Below are 22,760 nucleotides of genomic sequence, written 5' to 3'. Positions count from 1 at the left end.
CTGCTGGCAATGCAGAGGAAAGGCATTTGCATTGGTTAGTGAATATCTTCACATGCTCAGGAACTCCCGTGGCTCCTTCTGGCAACAGCCCAGGGCCTCTCGGGTGAAGGGGGGCTTTGCATTCCTAACTCCAGCACCCATTTATCCCTTGTTGCACCTGCTGTGCAGAAGGGCGATTTGGGGCAGAGTTGGGGGGAGGGCCCCCTTTTCCTGCAGGCATTCTGCTCGCTCCTCATTTTGCAGGGCCCAGGAATCGGCCGGCTCGCTGCCTTCCCCTCCCCATATCCCAGGCCAGGGCCCCCTTCCCCCCCCCAGCGGAAGAGGCATTTGGGGCTGGGGAGGGGGGCTCCCCGCAGGCAGGCAGGCAGGCCCCAGTGCCTCAGGTTGGCACCCTGGGAGAGTGGGTGAGGTCTCGGGATGAATTGCCATCAGTTTATCTCATTTAGGAGGTAATCAGAGGCGAGGACGTGCGGCGCAATTGAATCTTCGTTGTTCTGAAGTATCATAAATCACGCACGGAGCGGTTGCTTTTTTACATGGCCGCATGTTAAGGAGCGAGGCGCCGCCGCCACTGTGTCAAACTGCTCAGGGAGCGTCTGCAAAGTGCACCGGGGCGCGTCAGGCAGCCGTGGCAGAGGGCCCCCCCCCCCGTGCCCAACTTTTTCAAACTCCCCGACCAGCTGGGAGCGTGGCAGCTGAACTCCTGGGAGCAAAACGTGGCTGGGGTGCGAGGGATGGCCACTTGTGCATAAAGTCAGGCAGGATTCCTCCTCGGATCCTTCCTCCCGGCCAGGATCCCTTGTCTGTCTGTCTGTCTGTGCCTGGCTAATGAAGTCCTCCTGGGCTTAAGGAGCCATGCAAGGTGCTCAGCAATGGCTTGGCAGCTCCTCAGCGCCTTCCGGAGCAGCAGCCCAGTGAAGCCCACGCAGGGGAACCGGCGGCTGGCAAAGAGTTTCTTTGGGGCTGCGGTTGTGATTAATGCTGCCTGTCGGAGAACCCCTTGCTGCCTCCTGAGCGACACCCACCAGATTGCCAGGGATTACGCCCGGTCTCCATGCGCCTTGACAGCCCTGCTGGATCCTGCCCCCCCACCCTGCCCCATGTCCCTTTTGGAACCCTGCCCCCCCCCACACTTCCTGCAATGGAGGGGCAAGCTAAGAAGCTGCCATGCCCCCCTCTCCCGCCCCCCAACCCCCTGCTTCTGGCTGCCCCTTCCTGGCCCCCAACCACAGGGGCTGTGCCAGGGGAAGGCCCCAATCCTCGCCTGCTCTGTTCCCATGATCTGGCCTTCCGCAGCATGGCTGTGGGCTCCCTCCGTCTCCCTGGCCCGTGCTGCTGCTTGCCTGGCAGTGTGGGGGGGGGGGAGGAGAGGGGAGGGGGGGCTGTCCCTGATGCACTAATACAGGTTAGGAATATTGGGTTTAATGAGCTGCAAAATGAGGCGGTAGCGCGATGACATTTACGAATGGCGCCCGCCTCATGCATCTCCCCCCCCCAACGCCTGCTCGATTGCGGAGGTGCCAAGTCCCTCTTGGAGTGATGAGGGGCTGCGGTGGTGCCAGGGGGCATCCTGGGCATGGGGGGCCAGAGAGGGGTCCGGCTGCAGATCCCCCTCGCAGGAGCAGCCCTGGTGTGAACAAGGCAAGAGGGCAGGTCCTTTGCCGAGGAGCAGTGGAGGGTGGCATGGGGCCGGCCCCATAGAGCGTGGGGTGGCGGGTCTCTCCCTCCTCCTCCCACGGCACCTGCCAAGGGGACACCCCCCCCCGGGGACTCCAGAGGCACGTGCTTCACCCTCAAGAGATGCCCTGGGGAGCAGGTGCTGGCGAGGGAGGTCTGTCTTGGCGGGGGGGCGCCTGGCCTCGCTCCCCTGCTCCCCTCGTGGCCTTGCTAATTTCCCTCTCATTTGGAGGGCTTGTTGCCGAGGCAGCGTTGGAGACGAGGTCGCGGGGTTAACACCCATTAGCAGCAGCCCGGCTTGCTCAGGAGTACTTCAGAGCGTTCAGGCTGCGAAACATCATCAAAAAATAATCAAGAGACGCACTGGCTCATTCCACTGCCCACTAATTCCTGGGGAGCCACACGCGGACGTGGCTTAGCCACCCCCCTTCTCACACCCTCCTGGCCAGCCCCACGGAGAGCGAGAGATCCAGAGCAGGAGACTCTCCGTGCCAAGCCCCCCACGGCCCCCTCGCCATCCCAGTCTCTCGTCAAATTACCCAAATGCTCCTCTAATTTCTCAGTTGGTCAGTCACTGAGCTAATGAGTTTGGGGAGGGGGGAGTGAGCTGCCGGGCCCAGAGGAATGCACTGAAATAGGGGGGGGGCTGCATGGTGAGGCGCTGAGCTCTCTTCCCCCTCCCCATTGTTTCTCCGCATTGGAGTCCCGCAGAAATGGAATGGGGGGGGAGGTGTCCTGGCTGCCTCCTCCTCCCCTCGTGGCACAGGCTGGGGGGGGGAGCGGATGGGCAAGGGACTGGCATGCGTAAGGGAGTGCCATGGAGGCACTTCCGGGGGTCTCCGCTGGGCCCACCCAAGCCGTGCTGCAGCTCCAGGGCAGGGATGTCCAGAGACGGACGACTGGCTGGCAAGGAAATGTGGGCAGAGTGCCAGGGCTTGGTCACCCCAAGCAGTGCCTCTCGCTGCTGCACCTGTGACTGGCACCAAGGAGCCTGCAACGATGCCCGCTCTCCTGTCCAAGAAGGGGGAGATGGACAGTCACAAGGGGGTCAGGAAGGGTTTGGCAGTGCTTGGGGGCCAAAAGGAGGTGCTTGGGGGAGAGACTGATGTGTCGGAAGCGAAGAGATGGACTGGCCAAAGCTTAACCCTCCCTACCTGTCTCTCTGTGCCCCTTCCCCTGGAGAGGTGGGTGGGCAACAGGTTCAAAGCCTTGGCAGCTTCCCCATGATGCGCTGGAAAGAGGGAGCCGTGAGCCCTGACCTCTAGCGGAGCGGGCCCCACCTGCAGAGGGAGGCCGGGCTGTGGGCACCCACCCCCTGCTGGGACAGGCTCCCTCGGGAGGTGGCGGGACTCTCCTCCCTTGGAGGTTTGGAGCAGAGGTCAGGCGCCCACGGCTCCCTCCGCGATTCTGGAGCTGTGATTCCTGCTGGAAACCCCGGGAGGGAAGGGAGGGGACTCTTGGGCTCCCCTCAGTTTGACTGTGAGAAGAGGAGGCTGGACTAGGCGGGCCATCGGCCTGGTTGCAGGGGGTTGGGCTGGATGACCCTTCCAGCTCTGTGACTCTAGGCTTCTGTGATCCAGCCACCGCCAGGCAAATGGTCCATTGATCGGAGGGCTGCCTGCTCTCTGGCCTTCCTCCTTGGGCAAGGCCTGTGGCGCTCCCTGCCTGACCTGACTGGGCGTGGGGGGAGCAAGCCAGGTGCCCCTGGGGGGCAAGGGAGCATGGGGTCTGGGGAAGGGGCCTGGGGCAGGACTCCTTTTCCTATGCCCTGCCTGCCTGCCTGCCTCTCGCGGAGAGTGAGGAAGCCACATTATGGAGCTGAGGATGTTATTTGCATAACACTAATTAGGGAATTACACATCATTTTGCTATGAGCTGGAGCGTGGGCTGTGACATCGCATGGGATGATTACTCCTGGCCCCCGGCAACTCCCCTCCAGGGCGGCGGCAGCGGCAGCTGGGCAGGCATCTGCCCTGGGGGGAGCACACACACCCCTCTACAGCCCCTACAAGCTGCCCATCTTCTGGCCCACCCACGTCCTGTCTCCGGCTGGGGCCACTCTGGGAGGCCCCTGCGGGAGAGGGCAAGAGGCTGCATGGCTCTGGCTGCTGCACACCTCCTCCCCAAGATAAAAGCATGCCCCCCAAAATCCCTCCCAAATAATAATAATAATAATGTATTATTTATACCCCGCCCATCTGGCTGGGTTTCCCCAGCCACTCTTTGCGGCTTCCAACGAAATATTAAAAATGCAATAAAACATCAAACATTCAAAAATTTCCCTAAGCGGGTCTGCCTTCAGGTGTCTTCTAAAAGTCCGAGAGTTGTTTCTTTCCAGCGTGCCTCTCCCCTCTTTCTCCCGCAGAGCAAGACGAGTCCTTTGAGTTTGTCATTGTGTCTCTGACGGGCCAGTCGTGGCTCTTTGAGGCCTCCGCGGCCGAAGAGAGGGAGCTCTGGGTTCAAGCCATTGAGAGCCAGATCCTGGCAAGTCTCCAGGGCTGCGAGAGCAGCAAGAACAAGGTAGGTCTGCCGGGTTGGGGGGGGGCGGCGGCAAAGCGGCTGTGATCCGCGGCCTGCAGAGGGACCCCGGCTGGCGGGAGGGAATCGCGGGCCGGGTTGCCATCCCGTGTCGCTGGCAGGGGTTGCCCTGCTCCTAGGGGGACAGGAGAGGCGGAGCAATGGGGTGAGGGTAGGGCAGGGGCAGCGGAAGAGCCCTGGGGTGGGGCTGAGTTGGGGAGGGTCTCTCTGGCTTGGCACCTGCAGGACGCCCACAGCACGCCTGGCCGTCGAGGCAGGACCCAGCTGCCGGCATGTCCTTGCACATGGGCAAACTCACTTTGTCTCACGGCTGGGGGTCCACAAGCAGATCTGAAAGCGGCGGGGGAGGGGGGGCTGGGAGCATCCAGGTCCAAAGATCCTGGCAGTTCTGATTCATGGTACCCGAGAAAGTTGGGCAGGGGTGGTCACAGGGATGGTGCTTCAGGCCCAGTATCAGCTGGGGGGAGACTTTCTCCTGCTGCTGCCTCCCCCTCCCTCCCCAGTGCCCCCTGAGCAGGGAGGAGGCAGGTGGGAGGAGAGGGGCACCCCTCACAGGACGCAATCTCTGCCTTTCTTTCAGGCTCGCCTGGGCAGCCACAGCGATGCGCTGGCTCTGCAGTCCATCCGCACGGTGCGCGGAAACAGCTTCTGTGTGGATTGCGATGCGCCCAGTGAGTGACGGCCTGGCAGTGCGGGGGGGGGGGCGGAGGAGGAGGAGCAGGGGTGTCTCTTCCTGCTGACAGAAGCTCCTCTGCAGGTCTGGACAGAGCAACCAGAGGCGGCAAACTGTCGCCTTGGGGGGGGGTGAGGGAAAGCTCCCTGCCAGTGTGTGCCCAGGGCACTCTGGGCATTTTGTATCCCGCAGAAGAGAGCGGCTCCTCGGTGCCCACTGCAGCCAGGATGCCCCCACCCAGCCTGGGGCACACAGACCCTTTTCTCCCCCACCTCCCCAGCCTGGGTGAGGATGGCTCTGGCAGGAGAGGGGCGCTTTTGCCCTGCGATGAATCCTCGCTGCCAACGGCCAGCCCTCACCAAACGCATCTCTGTCTGAAGCCAAACATGGGCAGGGGGAGTCTGGTGCCTGGGGGGGGGGGGAAACAAACCCAAGACAGGGAGGGAGCTGTTGACCTGGCTGGTGACTCTGCAGCCCGTTCCCAAAGGTATTGGGTAGGAGGGGGGGACACAGTGGGAGGTTCATTCCTCCCTCCGACTCCCAGGTGCAGATCACTATTGGGGTGCTCTGCAGAAACTCCTGGGGTGCTGAGTGGGTGCTTTGGGGGACCTCCGGGCATTTCATAACCCCCTGCGCTCGTCTGGCCCCTTAAATCTCACCTGAACTTGGTTTATATGGGGAGAGCGGGAGGGAGAGCCAGCAGAAGCCACTCTCTGGCAGGCAGGGTGTTAATTTGCCTGCCCCCTGCCCCCCCCTCCGCAGAACCGGACTGGGCCAGCCTCAACCTGGGGGCCCTCATTTGCATCGAGTGCTCCGGCATCCACCGCAACCTGGGCACGCACCTCTCTCGCGTCCGCTCCCTCGACCTGGACGACTGGCCTCTGGAGCTGGTGATGGTGATGACGGCCATCGGCAACACGCTGGCCAATTCCGTGTGGGAAGGCGCCATCGAGAACTACCCCAAGCCGCCCCCGGAGAGCTGCAGGTAGGCTGGGCCTGGCAGAGGCCGCTGTGCTCCCGGGCCTCCGTGGGGGCCTCCCTGTGCTGGGTGGGAGGAAGGGGCTCTTGTGCCTGGTTCTAGAAAGGGGGCCAGAGGTTCTCTAGTGCTTGTGTTGGATTGGGGCAACAGCCTCAGGCTGGGAGAAGAATCCCTTCTGGGGCAGGAACTCCAGGAGCGGGGACCAAGTTCTGAAAAATGGGTGAAACCTGATGGAGAGGCTCAAAACATCTGGCTGCCTGAGGCCAAGGGCAAGCTGCCAACTAGCCTGGCCACTGAATCTTACTCCTGCGCTGGTGAGGGGGCAGCCCCCCTCTGACAAAACTGAGGAGGCAGCAGGCTAGCAAACTTAAGGGACTGGCCGGGGGGGCAGGAGGCTGCAGCTCCCCTCTCCCCCAGCACCTGCTGCCTCAGGTAGCTGGGAGGGACAAACATCTAGCCAGTTTGCGATAACCAGAAAGCTGTAAATTTAGGGTGGAGGTTGCAGGAGGAAGAGTTGACCGTTTGAAGGCATGGATTTGCATCTCTCACCTGCCAGAAACTCAGACAGAAAGGCCCCCAAAGGCACACACTCACAATGGGGCATAAGAATTGTGAGATTACTTCTCTGCGACCTCAAACACATGTAGTCTGAGAACTGGACGTTCATAGACTTAGTAGAGCCATTCTAAGCTAGGAATCTGAAATTTGGTTCATGGGCATCTCCAGTTTTTAGGAAAGTCTGAAAACAGAACATTTACAGTCTCATCCAGGGAGCAGTAGCCCAGACCCATTCATGGACTCCGGGGAGAATCAGTCAATATCTCTTTATTCCACAGCGAAAAAATTGCCTTGCAAAATGCCCAGCTATGCAATGCAGTGCAGTCGCATCAAACATAATAAAACGGTCGCTAATAATAATCTCTACAATCTAATAGGTTGCTGCTTACAATTTTGTGACTGAGAGCAAGAGTGTCTGGACGGTTCTAGATACACACATTCTCCAAGACACTCAGATCAATAGAGGAACTCGAAAACAGGCCGTTGGTATATTGCTGCCTCAATATGGGTATCTGAAGAAGTGTGCATGCACACGAAAGCTCATACCAAGAACAAACTTAGTGCTACTGGAAGGAATTTGTTTTAATTTGTTTCAAAATGGGGACTCCCTGCGCACCTCAAAATGACTGAGGTCCTTCCTCCCCACTCAGCTGGGAGGGACCAACTACCCCCCTCGTCCTCTGACAGGCGTTGCAGGGCCCCCATCGGCTGTGGCTCTTCAGCACTAACTAGCAAGGTGGCATTTGGGACGCGAGGCCCAAGATGCCCAGACCCCCAGGAGACTCTGAAAGGGGGGTTTCCTCAACATTCAAGAGTCAAAGCTGTTTTCTGTATGATGGGAGCCAGCAAGAGAGCAGGCAGGTTCCAGTTTGGAGGGGGGGGCAGGCGATGCTTCTTCACTGACTCCTACCAGGAAATGCTGGCTGGAGGTTCGGGGTGATGTTCAAGCTGCAGCCTCGGCCACTAAGGGGACAGCAGCAAAGCAAAGGGGGAAACCCACCCCCAGGGAGAGGGAGGTCTCTGCATTCATTAGAGCCCAGTTTTGCCTCCGCCACGGAAGGGCCGGCTCTCCGGCTGACCTGGGGAAGGCAGCGCTGCTCCTTTCCCACTCCCAGCAGACAGGTAACGGCTTAATTTCCGCAATTAGCACAGGAAATGCAAATGCTGGGGATTGCTCAACGCTTTGGAATCATCCCATCTCCTGGTCTCTGAAGTTCTGATACGCTTCCTCTGAGGCATCGCGAGGCCAGACCTGGAGGTGGTGACGGGGGTGGAAGGTGGTTTTGTTGTTATTATAATTATTATTCGTTTGTTTCTGTTCCTGTCAGGAGTTGCAAGGATCATTCTAGCATGCTCCTCTCCACCAGGGCTTGGGGGTGGGGGGTGCCTGAGGCCCTCCATGTGTTGCTAGAGTGCCACCCCCCTTACCTCTAATCATTGGCCATGCTGGCTGCAGGGGGGCAGATGGCAGCTGGAGCCTAACAACGTCTGGGAAAGGCCCCCAGCCCCCCATCTCTGAGCAAGCCCTTGGCGTTTGTTTAGGAGGAGGAAGACGCTTGGTGGCGTCCCCCTGTCAGGGTGGCCTTTCTTGCCCAGAGCTCACGATCCAGGGTGGGGCTGGTGCCCCCTGGTTGGGGGGTGGCAGTCGGGACCTGCTTTTGCACGCCAAATGCCTCTGCTGCTTCCCACAAGTGCCCGAACTAGGAGGTGCCGCCTTGAAATGGGCCGCCCCCTGCCTGGGGTCTGAGGAGGCCACAGCACCCCCTTCGCTCCTGGGCCAGCCCCACCTCTGAGCCACAGGCGGAGAGCAAAATCAGATGCCAGCCAGCTCCCCTTGGGGGCAGAGTGGGTGCCAGACCGGCTGGGACACTGTTTGTGTGTTACGGATCCGAAGCAGTCACTGGGGCAGAGCTGGTCCCCTGCCTTAGCCAGGGCTGCCAGGGGCGAGAGAGCAGGTTCCCTCGCAGCAGCCTCTCTGCCTGCCAGAGAGTCGGGAGCAGCAGCGTGTGAAGGAGGGCCGATTCCGTGCCTGGAGAAGAAGGGGTTACAGGCGGCGGCATGGCTGCCCCGGCCCCTGGGGAGGCTGCCTTGTGTGTCCCTATCGGAGCCCCTCCGCTGTCACTCACTCATCCCGACACCCAGACAAGAGCCCTTTCTGCTGCCTTATCAGCGGATAAGAGCAGGTCAGGGGGCAGGAGGCACTGAGCATGCTCTGCCGCGGGTATTGATCGCGCCTGGCAAGATGCAGATGGATAGAATGGCCAGCAGATAGCAATGGGGTGCCGGCAGCATCGATCGGGGGCCCCCCGGCACCAGCGCCTTTGTGCGGGCGGCAAGACGCCGCGGGCGATAATGCGGCAGAAACGACGCCTTCAGCGTCTAGCCCGTTCCTCCTGCCCTCCAGCACGGGGGCTGGCCTTTCCGCTGGGGCCGCGTGATAGATGGCGATCCCGGGGGGCAGGCCGCCTTTATGGGGGCCGTGCGGGACGGAGACGTCTCTGTGCAGTGCCCCCTTCCCTGGAATCGCAGCATGGTGGAGGCGGGAGGGAAGCCGAGGGTCATCTAGCCGAGGCGGGAGTTGCGGCTGAAGCGTCCCTGACAGGCGGCCGCCCGCTTTTGCTTCTGCAGGGAGGAGAAGGAGCGCTGGATCCGGGCCAAGTACGAGCAGAAGCTCTTCCTGGCCCCTCTGCCCCACTCGGACGTGCCCCTGGGGCAGCAGCTGCTGCGGGCCGTGGTGGAGGACGACCTGCGGGCCGTGGTCACTCTGCTGGCGCACGGCACCAAGGAGGAGGTGAACGAGACCTACGGGGACGGAGATGGCCGGACAGCCCTGCACCTCTCCTGCGCCATGGCCAACGTGGTCTTCACGCAACTCCTCATCTGGGTAACAGAGAGCCTTCCAAGGGGGTGGCGGGGAGCGGAGGAGGCCGGGCAGGGGGTTGGCAGGAGAGGGGCCCCCCAGCTGCCACCTCCCTGACAGTCGTCCTTTCCGCTGCTTTTTCTCTGCCTACAGTACGGGGTGGACGCCAAGAGCCGCGACGCCCGAGGCCTCACCCCCATGGCCTACGCCCGCCGGGCCGGCAGCCAAGAATGTGTGGACATCCTGCTCCAGCACGGGTGCCCCAGCGACGCTGCCATGAGCTCCCTCACGCCCAGCCTGCCCCGCAGGAACGTCAACAACAACGCCTCCCCTTCCGGTGCTCTGTCCCCCGAGCCCCCGTCCCCCACGGCCCACTGAGCCCCCTCCGGGACAGCCCTCCGGCAGCGCTGCGAGTGCGGGGCAAAGGCAGCAGCCCTTGGCACCCGAGGGGCCTCTCCTTTGCCAGGCCTCCTCCTTCCCATCCCCCAGGAAAAAGGGAACACGGGGCCCCCAGAGGGCCCAGAGCAAAGGGAACCCCCTTTCCCCTCTCCCTGGCTGCACTTGTGGTGTGTCAGTACTATAGAGCCCCCCCCCCTTGCCTTCCCCCGCGTCCGCCGCTGCAGCCTTTCCGGGACAGACCTGGGGTGGCCCCCCACTTTGGATGCTGCTCCCCCTTCTCCAGCCTCCCACCCGTCTCAGCCACTTGTGTATAAAATGTACATTGGAAATATTTATATGACGGTCTGTAAATAAGGTTTCTTTGCCGTTTGTTTGTGTGTGAGAGCTAGAGAGAGAAAGAGAGAGAGAGAGAGAGAGAGAGAGAGAGAGAGAGAGAGAGAGAGGAAGACCTGCAGCAGCAACCAAACAGCTACCCAATAAAAGTACTGCCCCACCTCACCCACCAACTGCCCCACACAGTGCGGCTCTCTCTCCTTCTTCTCCTTCGCGGAGCAGGGCCAGGGCTGCACGCAGCCCAGGGGAGGCTGGACAGGGGGTGGGGGCAGAGAGGCTGGGCTGAATTGGGGTGGAGCCTGGCCACTAGAAAGCAAGCTGGCAAGGCCCCCACAGGCCCAGTAAGTCCCCACCGGTCAGATTGCTGCTGGCTATGGTGGGAGCAAGGCCAGGGGCCGGGCAGACTAGCAGGCCATGTGGAAGGGAGTTAGGGGTCTTGGTGGAGCGCATGCTGAACATGAGTCCACCGTGTGATGCAGCAGCACAAAAGGTTAACACTATTCTAGACTAGACAACAGAAGTCTAGTGTCCAGATCAAGGGAAGCCCCACTCTTTTCTGCCGTGGTCAGACCTCACCTGGAATCCTGTGTCCAGTTCTGGGCACCACAGTTTAAGAAGGATGTTGACAAGCTGGAAGGTGGGTGGGGGAGGGCGATGATCAAGGGTGTGGGAACCCCGGCAGGGGAGGTCAAGGGCAGGGGGCCGGCAGGCACAGTCCGTCAGGGCAGGCGCATCAATTGCCTAGGACAGCAGTGGCATCTGTCTTCATGGGGTGGAGGGAGGAGGCAGAAGCTCAGCCACAGCACATCCTGCTCTCTGGTGATCTGGGTGTGTGAGGCAGACCTCTGTTGGGGAGTGGGGGGGCTTCATCAAGAGGGTCCAGACACAAGCAGGAGCAGGGTAACCCCCCCCCTCCTTGCAGGGGTCCCCACAACTTGCCTCCGCCTCTCCTGCCAGAAGAGTTGCGCTCCCTTCTCCCTGCAGGGCATAGTGGCTGTGGGGAAGGACCTTTGGTTGGGATTCCTGCATTGCAGGTGGTCAGACTGGATGACCCTTGGGGGCCCTATGCGATTCTGTGACCTGTGAAGCGGGGGTGAAGAAGAACCCCTGCTGCCTGCAAATGAAAGCAGCTGAGCTGCAGGACGGCTACCTGGTTGATGTGGGGGCCATTTTAAGGGGGTGGGTGACCCTCCAGGCACACAACTCTAGCGGGACAATGCAGGTCGTGTGATCCGGTTGCTGCTATTAAAACCCTGTTACATGATGTGATGTGTTTATTGCCGTTTGAGCTGCTGCGGCCTCTCCCGCCCTTGGCAGCTTCTCCAACATGGCCCGAATGGGCTCAGGTCCGCCAGCCGGTGCTCAGCCACTGACCGGGCTTGTCGGGGGGGGGGGTGCAAGTGGGCCCCGCCTTGGGGTGCCTTCTCCGTGGACGGCAAGCGCAGCGGCGGGCTTGTCCTGCGAGCAGCGCACGCCGCCTGGCCTTCGTGGGCGCGTCGGGCCTCCTCGAAGGTCCCCGTCCACACATCTGACATGCGCGCGCTCCCCGCCCTCCAGGAAGCAGGAGGCCCCCTCGGAACTTGCGTGCTGCCTAACGAGGCTGGGACGGGGCGTCCCCCTCCCCGCAGGGGGCCAGAGACCTCAGGGGGCCGCCTCGTTGGGGCGGGTCAGGAAGTGGGGCGGTTCTGCGAGAGAAACGACGGCAGCAGCAGCCGGGAAAGACTCCTGCTTGGGATGGGGGGAAACCTCCCGCCCCGTCGCCCCCACACTGAGCCGCGGGCCACGCCAATAGAAAAGTAAGTTTATTGACTTTCATCACGACTCTGCACGGAACTGACACATTGACGCTGGCGGGGGGGGGGGGTTGTGCGGGGCCCCCGACGCCGCCCGCCTTGAGGAAGGAGCGCCCCTCTGTATAGACTTTACACCGAATAAATAAGGGCTATGGTACAAGGGCGCGTGCGGGGGGCAGGGAGAGGGTCGGGGGCGCCCGCCCGCCCGCCTCCCCGTCCGCGCAGTCCGTCCATGGGGGGCCCGCTCACGGGTGCTGTCCCTGCTCCAGCTGCTGGTGCTGGCTGCGCACGGCGAAGCGGTTGACGTGCACGGGGATGGGCACGACGATCTTGGGGTTCCTGACGGGCTCCCCGGAGCGGCCGCTGACGTTGCCGGCCTTGATGCGCTTCCACTTGGCGCGCCGGTTCTGGAACCAGATCTTGACCTGCACCTCGCTGAGCTTGAGCGCGTGCGCGATCTGCGAGCGCTCCGTCAGCGACAGGTACTTCTTGCAGTGGAACTCCTTCTCCAGCTCCAGCAGCTGCTCGCTCGTGAAGGCCGTGCGCCGACGGCGGCTCTTGCCCGGCCCCGACGACGACGACGACGAGGGCGCCGAGCCCGAAGACGACGCCGGCTCGCCGGGGACCCGCTTGGCCTTGGCCTTGGCCCCGGCGCCCAGAGAGCCGCCGCCGCCGCCGCCGCCGCCGCCCGCCCCGTCCACGAAGGGCTCCTCTTCGCTCTCGGCCGAGCTCTCCTCCTCTTCGCGCTCGCTGCCGCCCGCCGCCTCGCCAGGCCGCCCGTCCAGCTTCTCCTCGTCGGAACTGTAGGCCTTCACTTCTGCTCAGAGAAAACAGAGAGGCAGAGGGGAGACGTTATGATGGCGAAGGAAACCCGGCCGGCGCGCCCAACCTGCCCCACCTGCGCGTGATTTAGTTGCGATTCCTGCATTGCGCGGGGCTGCAATGGATGGCCCCCGGGTCCCGCCCATCTCTGCAATTCTATAGCTGCAAAACGCAGCAGCCGTGCCTAGTCCTGCCCCGGGTGTCAGCACAGAAGCCCGGCGCTCCTTCACAGGGATGGGGGGCTCGAGCTGGGGGCACCGCACGCCTTGAAAGCGCATTTTTCCTCTGCCACCCCGAAGAATTCTTGGTGCTCTAGCTAGTTCAGGGTTTCTGGAACCTAATTCTGTGCGAGGTAAACTGCAGTGCCCAGAAGTCCTGCATTGCGGGGGGGTGGGCTAGATGACCCTTGGGATCCCCTCCTATGATTCTAAGTGTGGAATAGGTGGGTGTATTGAATAGGGGAGGCTTCGAGTTCCAGTGGCTGTGGGCTGGAGGCAGCAGTGCTCCCAAATACTAGCTGCTGGGAATTGCTCTTGTGTGCTAACCCTGATCGGGGAATCATAGAGTTGGACGGGACCCCCGAGGGTCATCCAGTCCAGCCCCCTGTAATGCAGGAATCTCAGCTCAAGCATCCATGACTGGTGGCCATTCAGCCTCTGCTTATAAACCTCCAGGGAAGGAAGGCCCAAAAACACTCTGCACATGGGAAGCCAAACCACAAGGTGGGGGCTGGACTAGATGACCCCTGGGGTCCCCTCCACACACACAAACACAAGCAGACTGCAAGTCAAATGCTCCATGTCATTAAAGTCACCCCATCTTGCCCCAGTCCTAGCCAGCAAAGAATGTGGGGTTCCCCTCATAGACCCCCACCCAGGCTTGGCCTTGGAAAGGGCTCTAACCCAACTGCACCAGGAGAAGCCCGCCAGTGGGCAAGAGCATTGCCTGCCCGGGATGAAACCTCCTCATTCAGATGCAGTCTATCTCTGACGGCTGCAGTCAGGTGACAAGCAGCCTGAAGGACATTTGGGTGAGCTGTTGCTGCCAGCCAGTGTCTGCAGATGGCCTAACTTTGGGCAGAACACCTTCCTCCACGCCAGTGATGGGCTGAGGAGGGTCTGCAAGGCCTTAGGCAGAGCCGCGAGAGGGAGGAGAGTCCTCCAGGCTTCCACAAGGCAGAGCCCCCTGCCGCCGCTGCCGCTTTGCATGGCCCAGAGCTGGGACTGGAGGCCCCCTCCTGCCTCCCACCACCACAGCGCCCCCGCCTGGTGAATAGCAGCTTGGCCGTGGGAGACCTCACATCTGAGCCGCCCCTGCCATTTGCCTGAGAGCCGTGGGCACCCTGTGCCTGGAGGAAGTTATAGGAGCATTAATCTGCGGAACTCACTGCCACAAGATGTACGAGTGGCTTTAAAGGGGGATGAGAAAAATACATGGAGGAGTTATTTTTCTCCCGGCCTTTGTTCTTTAATCATCTGTAGCTTCTTTCACCGGGTGGGATGATTTAATCCTGCTTTTTATATATAAATAAATGCTATTTTCAGCTTGGTCACTCACTGTTTTACTTTTAGATGGTTTCAGTGTCTGCGGGTTTGTTTGTTTATATGTAAATCTCATTGAGTTACTTTTCATTTAAAAATAAGGTCAAATAAAAAATATCCATGGTTCTATAGATCCCCCCCCTCCAAAAAAAAAAAAAAAACCTTGTTCAGGGGTAGCAAACCCCTGGGTGCCAGTTCTTGGGGAGGGGGCCACAGTGAAGGCAGGCTGCTAGAGGCCCCTGTGGGCTTTCCCTTTAGGTGGGGTGGATCCAGCGGGACTCTTTGCCTGAGAGTGGTGTCTGTCTGCCCTTGGCAGGATCAGGCCCCATCCCAGCTGGTCACAGCTAAACTTTGCACTGACTTGCTTTCATGCATAACACAGGAAAGCAAGTCAGTGAGAGAAGGGCAATCCGCATATGCTCAGAGGCACTCTCATTCTTAAAACCACGTCCCTGGCCCATCACCACCTCCCACAATAAAAAGCAAAGGAGGGGTTGTTGGCAAGGGGGGTGTTTCAGAAGAGGCAGTATCAGGACTGAATTACTCTCGGTGTCCCTTCCAACTCCCTGATTCTGAGACAGGCCAGGGGCACCAGTTCCTGAGTCAGGTAACAGCCGCCCCGTTGCTCCCACCACTCCCAGCTGGGGAGGCGACTGGTCTTTGCACTGTAACTCATTGCAACCCTACTTCTGTCTATACGCATGGAAGCATCTGAAATGAATAAATTCACGCAGCTGCCACCCAGAGCTGGGCATTGCACAGTAGACCCCGTTCCATAATAGACCCCCGCATTAGGGCAGCCTCTAGCGGTCACCGGGAAATTAGCACGCTGGCTTGGCTGAGCTTGTGGGGCAGTTGGGGCGGGGAGAGAAACACGCGCGGAGAGAGAGGACTAAGAGTGGGCGTAGGAAATTGCCTTGTGCTGAACCAGACCATTGCTCCGTCTAGCTCAATATTTTCTACACTGGCTGGCAGCAACCACCCTCCAGGATTTCTCTCCCAACCTTATTATGCTTATTGTTATTCTTCTATTTACACCCCACCTTTCTCCCTGTCAGGGGCTCAAGGCAGTTTACAGATAAAAAGAACAGCTAAAAATAATCATTGGAAAAAATTAAACACAGATAGATAGATAGATAGATAGATAGATATAGATATCAAAAGCAGTCAGTTCCTAAAAGCTTGTTGGAACAAAAAGGTCTTCACCTGCCAGCAGAAGGACAATAAGGAGGGACCAGTCTAGCTTCTCTAGGCCACTGAGAAGGCTCCCTCCCATGTCCCCACCATGAGGGTCCCAAGACTGAGAGAAGGGCTTCCTCGCACACCTCGCCCCCCCCCCTCCCCATCTCAGCACCTGGGCAGGTTCCTATGAGGGAATACCATCTTTTCGATAGCTTGGGCCTAAGCCATAGAGGGCTTTATACAGCCCCATAGCCCCCAGCCTTTCTCAACCTGAGATCCCAAAGGTTGTTGTTGGACTACAACTCCCATCATCGCTGCTAGCTAGGGATGATGGGAGTTGTAGTCCCACCCCCACCCCCCAATCTGGGGGATCTATGGTTCTGGACTCTCCTTCGTTGGAGGTTTCTAAACAGAGGTACCCCTACCAACATGAGTCTGACCAACTGTGGGAGGCAGTGGAAGACAGGAGTGCCTGGCGTGCTCTGGTCCATGGGGTCAAGAACAGTCGGACACGACTAAACGACTAAACAACAACAAAATAGGAAAACTCTACAGTTCGGTTTGGAAAAGCCTTCTCAAGAAGGGACGAGGCAAGCAAGCGATGCGGCGGTCCAGCTGGGGAGGCAGCGCGGCCAATTTTGGGGATCCAGAGAGGGCAGAGCTGGCCCAAGACACGTTGGCTCCTGAGGCGAACCCCGAAATGACGCCCCTGGGGATCTGCTGCCCGAGGCCGTCCCCTCACACCGCCCCGTGGCTCCCTCTCCACGATTAACATAGAATCCTACAATTTTAGAGATGGAAGGGACCCCCGAGGGTCATGCAGACCAACCCTCTGAAAAGCAGGACTCGCAGCCAAGGGCCAGAGGCAAGCCGGTTCACATCTTCACAAGGGCAGAGAAGTCCAGATGAGGCCTGGGGCCTGATTCAGTACAGAGCAGCTTCACACGTTCTTATCAAGAAACGGTGTTGCAGGCAGGGCTGGAATAGCTTCAAGACAAAAAAAGAACTGAAACGAATTAACTCCAGTGGCTGCAGTGGCTCCCCTATGAATAAGTAGCAGTATTGGGGGCTTTTCAATTTAGAAAAAGGGGCTGCGTGTTGATAGAGGCCTTTAAGGTGTTGCGGAGGGACTGGCAGTTTCCCTCTTGGGGAAACAGCGGGGTCGCGTCCAATGAAGGTCGGAAGAGACGCATCCAAGGACTTCTTCGCAAAGCAGCGCAGAGTAAAGCTGTGGAACTCCCTCCCACGGGAGACAGGGATGGCCACCAACATGGAGACAAATGGAGGCTGCTGATGACTCCTAACCGCGATGGCGACTTTTCGGAGCGCGCTCAGCTTCCCCGCCTGGCGGCTTCCCGGCTCTCCTGGTGCTCTTTCCGCGGCTCCTCCCTTCGGATCCTGTTCTGCTGCAGATGCCACCTCCTCTCAGAGTGCAAGGGGCCCAAACCCCACCTTAGAGAATCACACACCCCATACACGCCCTTGCCCCACCGGGGTCCAGCGGAGAAGAACAGCGCTGGCTGTGCGCGGCCCATAGGAGGGAAAGAGGAAGCCCGGCCGTGAGGTGGGCCTGGCGCGCAGAATTAAGAGTCCCGTCCCGTCCCTCCCAGGCCATGCCGGGGATTCATGAGCTGTGACTGCTGTATTGCGGGGGGTTGGGCTAGATGACCGCTGGGGTCCCTTCCAGCTCTATGATTCATTTGAGGTTTATCAACGGAGGTTGGGGAGCAACCTGTCGAAGATTGTTTTGTTGAAAGTCTTGCCTTGCATGGGGTGGACCAGATTGCCCTTGCGGGTGCCTTCCATTTCTACAATTCCATGTCACTATAAAAAGTGGCACCGGTGGCCCTCGGGCGGCGATGGGTCTGAAGCGCCCAGAAGTGGCTGTTGGCGAAGGAAATGCGCACTCGGGAACGCAGAAGCTCCTCCGGCCACTAGGAGTCACTGGGTAGGAGGGCGATTTGCGTCTCTCGAGCTCCTTGGGGCAGCTTCCAGTCCCCACGCGATCTCACTGCCCGCCCACCATCTCCGATCCCTGGGGATCCAGCAGGACGCCACACCTCGGAGGAAGCCGGGCAGAGTCCTTCCCGTGACTCTCTGGTGAAGCCACCTCGGTGGTCACTCCGTTTTACTCTGGTATCTCGGAGCTCTCTCACACACACACCCGCCCCAGACAACCCTACCAACCTCCTGCGGCGCACTCCTCCTGCCCCAGCTGGTGGTCTCAGTCGCACAAGCAGGCCATTGGGGGGGGAGCCACAGTCCGGCGATTTTGAGGGGAAAGGGAAGCAGGGTGGACGGATGAAACCCCCCCCCAGCACAACGAATCCCCCTACCCCCCATGGCTCACCCCCTCCTAGGCCTCACCCTGCTTGATCAGCACCCCTCTAGTTGTGGGGGCTGCGAAACCGCTTTGCGGGAGGAGAACTTTTCGTCTTCGGGAAACTGGCGTTGCCCAAGATGAGCTGGCTGGGAGGGGCTGCAGTCCCGGAAGAGAGGGCCAGGTGAAATTTTTATAGACACGTGTTATTTTTTAAAAATAAATAATAAATGTAAAAACACACATAGATTTATTTGCCGCTGTGTTTTTTTAAAGCGGTATACAAATGAATTTCTAAATGAATATGTTGCCGCCGCCTTTGGACCCCTCCATGCCTAAAGGACGGAGGAAGCCCCCGCCGCTGCAGCTCAGCAATGCCCAGCTGCCTTTCAAGGCCCTGAGAAGTTTTCATGAGACAAGCAGAAGTTGGATATCGGTCTGTCTGTCTGTCAGGGATGCTTTAGCAGAGATTCTTGCATCGCAGAGGGCTGGACTAGATGGCTTTTTGCGGTCACGTCCAACTCTACAATTATAAGCAGGGGAAATGGCACCCACTGGTGCGCCTGGCACCGAAATGACACGGGCAGGAAAGCTCTGGGAAGAAGGAAGGAAGGAAGGAAGGAAGGAAGGAAGGAAGGAAGGAAGGAAGGGAGGGAGGGAGGGAGGGAGGGAGGGAGGGAGGGAGGGGCCCCGGTGTCAACGGAGAGGCGTTCCTCATTTCTGGGTTTTCGCAATACAGAGGAGGGCTTAACCCAACCAAATATTTTCAGTTGATTAATCGAAAAATATTTTAAAAATCAAATAAATTCACCCAAACCTCGATATGAGCGTCCTTTTGGAAGCTGAGAGAATCCCTGCGCGACGCCCTGCGCTGGTGGTGAAAGCCCACGCCACCCGGTGCTCCCTCGCTTTCTCTAGCGCAGTGAAGGGGCCAAAACCAAGGAGGCATTTCAGGGAAGGTAAAATCCTTGGCCCTTCAATTGCGTGGTGTTGGGGAAACCCCAGTCATTAAAACGGACCCAGCTCTCCATTAACAAGCTGTAGACCCCAGAAGCAGTCCTGTACCCGTCGACTCAGAAGCAAGTCCCATTTATTTCCACGAGGGCTTACTTCCAGGTAAAGGCATACCATAAATTTTAAGCACCCTAACAAGAATCCTGGGAACTGTATTTTGTTCAGGGTGCTGGGAATTCCAGCTCTGTGAGGGGCAAACTACAGTTCCCAATATTCTTGAGGGCAGCGATGTGCTTGAAATCGTGTTTTGATGTTGTGAACCGCCCTGTGACCTTCGGGTGAAGGGCGGCATACAAATTTAATAAATAAAATAAAATAACTATGGCTGCAGCCTGAAGCTTCCTGAAGGCGAAGGATCTCAGGTGGGAATGAGGCCGTCCTCCTGGGTCCTCCTGCCCCCCCCCCCGAAAGCGAAGAAGGCAGAAAGCCAGAAACGTCTTGCCACGGGGCCCCCACGTTTGCTGCAATTGGAAGGAGATTGCAGTTCTACAATCTGAAGAAGTGTGCATGCACACGAAAGCTCATACCAAGAACAAACTTAGTTGGTCTCTAAGGTGCTACTGGAAGAATTTATTTTTATTTTGCAGTTCTACACACACTTAAGTGGGAGTAAGTCCAATTAAGCGCAATGAGACTGACTTCTGAGTAAACGTGTCTAGGACTGAGCTGCGACGCTTCCCTCTTTAGAGTCATTTGACTCGTGCCTTTTCTGAAAGCCAGGCTGCCCACTGCGGGGGCCACAGGGATCAGCTGGTCAGCGGGAGAGAATTCGCATTCCAGGCCCCCGAAAAAGCTGGATGGCAAAGGGGTGTCGCTCCGGAGGGAAGACGCCACCGGAGGAACTGAGGGGGAGGCTGAGGCGGGAGCGAGTGAGGAAATCTGTGGGCGCCCCTTCGAACCGGGAGGCAGAAGCCGCGGCTGGACCGGCGCTCCCTTCCGTCCTCCTCGGGGGCGCCAAACTCCCGCGCGGGCGTCGGGGTGCCTTTGCGGAAGAAGCCAGGCAGGGCGCAGGGCGAGGGGACGCCTGCTCCCCGCGGCCGAAGAGGAGGCAGATCCGGGAGTGGACCACGCGCCGCATTCTCCCCCCACAACGCGCACCGCTGCCGGGGCTTCTCAGTCGCCCGATCCCAGTTCCTGGGTGTCCTGCGAGGTGGCCTTTCTGCTGCTAGTCGCCCCCCCCCCCCAGGTGTCGAGGGGCACAAGAGGCGCCTCCACGATCACCTGCAGGTGGGGCAGTGCCAGGTCTCCGCCGCCCCCCATCTCCTGCCAAGCCGGCTCACAGAAGCCCCAGCACCGAGTACATTTCTTTGCGGGGGTGTCCAGCGGACTCGGCGCCTTCCCAGGACTCCGCGCCCTCGCTGCCCGGGTATACTTCGCAGAAGGGTGGGAGGAGGGGGACCCCCAAGCCGATGCGTCCACCCCACAGCGAGGAATCCCTTGCCCTGACACACACACACACACAGAGAGAGAGAGAGAGAGAGAGAGAGCGCTCCTCTTCTGACACAGACTGCCCCTGACTGCACCAGTTTGGCTGGCTTGGATTGTGTGTGTCTGTGATGGAAAATACTTTCCCTAGCGCGGCCGCCCCCCGTCAATTTCTTTTCCGTGAGCATGTTTGGCGCTTTTGCTGGACCACAAGTGAAACTCCCACGGGGGGGGGGGACGAAAAGACTCCCCAAGCGAGACCCTGAATCAAAGTTCCACCCCGAAAGTTCAGGTGGGGGGTGGGAGGGGTCTCAGCAGGACCATCACACGCCTGGCCTAAAAGTCCCAGAGCCTAAGGGGGCGTTGTTGTGATGCGTCCCTGCGTTTAGGGGGCCGATGGAATTGTCACAGGATCCGTTGTGGGGGTTGGGGGAAGGTCCTGCTCTGGCCCGGACGTGGGCAAAGTTTTGTTCATCCTTCCTTCTTTGCCGCAAAGGCTTGGAAGGAAACTTCCCCCTTCCGAAAAAAAGTTCTCTCAACTCCCTCCTGCAGCTTCCTCCTCACTTCGCCGCCCTCCAGCCCCACAGTACGATTGTGCGCCTCTGTCAGCCCCGCTCGGAGGGCGACCGGGGCCTCTTCCCTCCGCCCGCCCGCCCGCCCGCCTACCTGCCAGGCCCGGGAAGGGCTCCGGGAAGTGGAGGGGCGGCTCCGGCGGCCCTTTGTCCCGTCCCGGGGGCAGCTCGTCGGTCTCCACGCCATCAGGCGCGCTCCGCCGGCGGCAGGGCGGCTCTGCGTTGCCTCGTCCGGCGGCCGGCAGCTCCTGCGTCGGGTAGAAGCCGTCGGGGGGCTCGCCGAAGCTGGGCAGCGCGGTGGTGAGCGCTACCATGGATGGGACAGCTTGGCCGAGGCTGGCGCAGAAGGAGTTGGTGAGGCGGCCGGCGAAGGAGGCCAGCGGCGCCAGCGGAGGGAGGCCAGCAGCCGTCTGCAGTGGCCCGTGGGGGAGCACCAGCGGCCGGTAGGGCATGAACATTGGGTATCCGGTGTAGAGCAGCGGGCCGGAGCGCGGCGCGGGCGGCGAGTGCCCGATCAGCGAGTCGATGGAGAAGGCGGCGCCCTGGCCAGTGGGTCTCTGCATGGCCGCGGCCCCCGACAGCTGCTAGCCGGGCTGCCCGGCCTGGGCCCCGCTGGGCGCCAGACTCTGCGCCGGTCGGAGAGGCGCCGGACGCGCCGTCGGTCCAGCCCGGCCAAAGGCACTTTGTCCGTCAGCGCGCGCGCGCGGCGCAGGTCGTGGCAGGAGCCGACGTTGCCTGCTTTGGCTTCCTGACTGCCTTCGAAGGAGCCTCCTCCGCTGCCGCCCACGAGCCGCGCTGCGCTGCGCTCCCCTCCGCTCCTGGCCCCGCCGCTGCCGCGCTGCCTCTGCTCGCCTCTGCCGCGCCTGGCGCTGGGCTGGCGCTTTCTGTCGAGAGAGGGAGAAGGCGGGCGAGAGAGAGGGAGGGAGGAGGGGAGGAGGAGATGGCAGGGGAGGGGGAAAGGGGTGTCGCCCTGCCTCGGGGCTCATCCATCTTCCTCAAATTCCGCTTGAGTTCCCCCCAGCGCCGCCCGCCCAACGGCCGGGCCAGGGAGCGCCGGCGGGTTCCCACTGGAGAGGCCGAGGGGGGCCCCTGGGAAGGCGCCGCCCCCTCCCGCCTCATCAGCCATTATGGCTGGTGATTGATGATTGCCAATTACCGGCCGGGCGCACAAGGGCCTTTTGTCGGGTGGGGCGGGACCAGCTGCTCCGCGGGGAGGACGGGGGAGGGGACGGGGAGCGCAGACCCGGACGGGACCAGGGACGCCCCGTCGCCTGTCGGCCCGCTGAGCCGCCCAGGGCCTGAACAGGAGCCCCGCGGGAGGTCGGGGTGCCGTCCATGGGATGGGACCCCCGCGTCCGTGGGGGCGCCAATGAGCCCGGAGGGGCTCGACGGGGTTGCTTCCTGCGACAGAACCTCTTGCTCCTCCTCCCTCCGCCGGCGCCCACTGAGGGGGACGAGAACCCGAGGTCAAAGGCGCCGGTTGGGCCGGGCATCTCCCTCTCTTGCAAAGGAATGTAGGACCCCCAAAAGCTCCGACGGCTCTTTCGTGGGTTGAGACCCTTTCCAGCCCGCTTTCCGCTCAAAACAAAACTCTTCCCGGAGGAGGGGGGCGGCCTGGTGGAGATGCCGAGGCCTCCCCGGCGGGATTGTGGGGGGTGGTTGGAGAGGAGGGGGGGCTCCTGCGGGGTCACTTCCCGACCCTCCTGGAACCCAACCCCTTTTCCAGTGGGAAAAAAAACTCCCACGAGAGGTGGTGGACTCTCCTTCCTTGGAGCAGAGGTTAGATGGCCACCTGTCATGGATGCTTGAGCTGAGATTCCTGCATTGCACGGGGTTGGACTGGATGACCTTTGGGGTCCCTTCCAACTCTATGATTCTATGACATTTTGTGTGTGTCCCCCACCCACCGTTTTGCTCAAGAGAGGGTCGCCCAACGACGGCTTTGCAAAGAGGCACTCTGGACACAGGAGATCTGAATTCCGGAGGGGGGGGCACCCAGAGATTCCTGTTCGACCTAGTAGCGGCTTGGCTCTGGGCTCCCACGGGATCCCGTTCTCGCCCCCCTGCTGTTTAA

General features: G+C 60.4%; 2 protein-coding genes across 3 annotated transcripts in view; one reads left to right on the top strand and one right to left on the bottom strand.

Annotated features, from left to right (window-relative positions):
• AGAP3 (ArfGAP with GTPase domain, ankyrin repeat and PH domain 3) overlaps positions 1-10,053 on the top strand; it is a 101,251-nt gene extending 91,198 nt beyond the window's left edge. For both annotated transcript variants that reach the window (XM_033166305.1, XM_033166304.1), the window contains exons 14-18: positions 4,043-4,197; positions 4,796-4,886; positions 5,651-5,873; positions 9,054-9,309; positions 9,439-10,053. In XM_033166305.1, coding sequence (XP_033022196.1) covers positions 4,043-4,197; positions 4,796-4,886; positions 5,651-5,873; positions 9,054-9,309; positions 9,439-9,663 — 950 coding nt within the window. In that variant the 3' untranslated portion in view covers positions 9,664-10,053. The remainder of the gene's footprint in view (positions 1-4,042; positions 4,198-4,795; positions 4,887-5,650; positions 5,874-9,053; positions 9,310-9,438) is intronic.
• A 1,981-nt stretch (positions 10,054-12,034) lies between these two features.
• Positions 12,035-21,390, bottom strand: GBX1 (gastrulation brain homeobox 1). Its single transcript, XM_033165858.1, has 2 exons — positions 20,781-21,390; positions 12,035-12,627 (listed from the first exon to the last, which is right to left on the bottom strand). Exons 1-2 carry the CDS (start codon positions 21,247-21,249, stop codon positions 12,056-12,058), a joined length of 1,041 nt encoding a protein of 346 aa, XP_033021749.1. The 5' UTR covers positions 21,250-21,390; the 3' UTR covers positions 12,035-12,055.
• Positions 21,391-22,760: the final 1,370 nt, after the last annotated feature.

This window comes from Lacerta agilis, chromosome 12, assembly GCF_009819535.1.
Source record: "Lacerta agilis isolate rLacAgi1 chromosome 12, rLacAgi1.pri, whole genome shotgun sequence".
Lineage (NCBI taxonomy): Eukaryota > Metazoa > Chordata > Lepidosauria > Squamata > Lacertidae > Lacerta > Lacerta agilis.
This window is presented reverse-complemented; position numbering and strand designations above follow the sequence as displayed.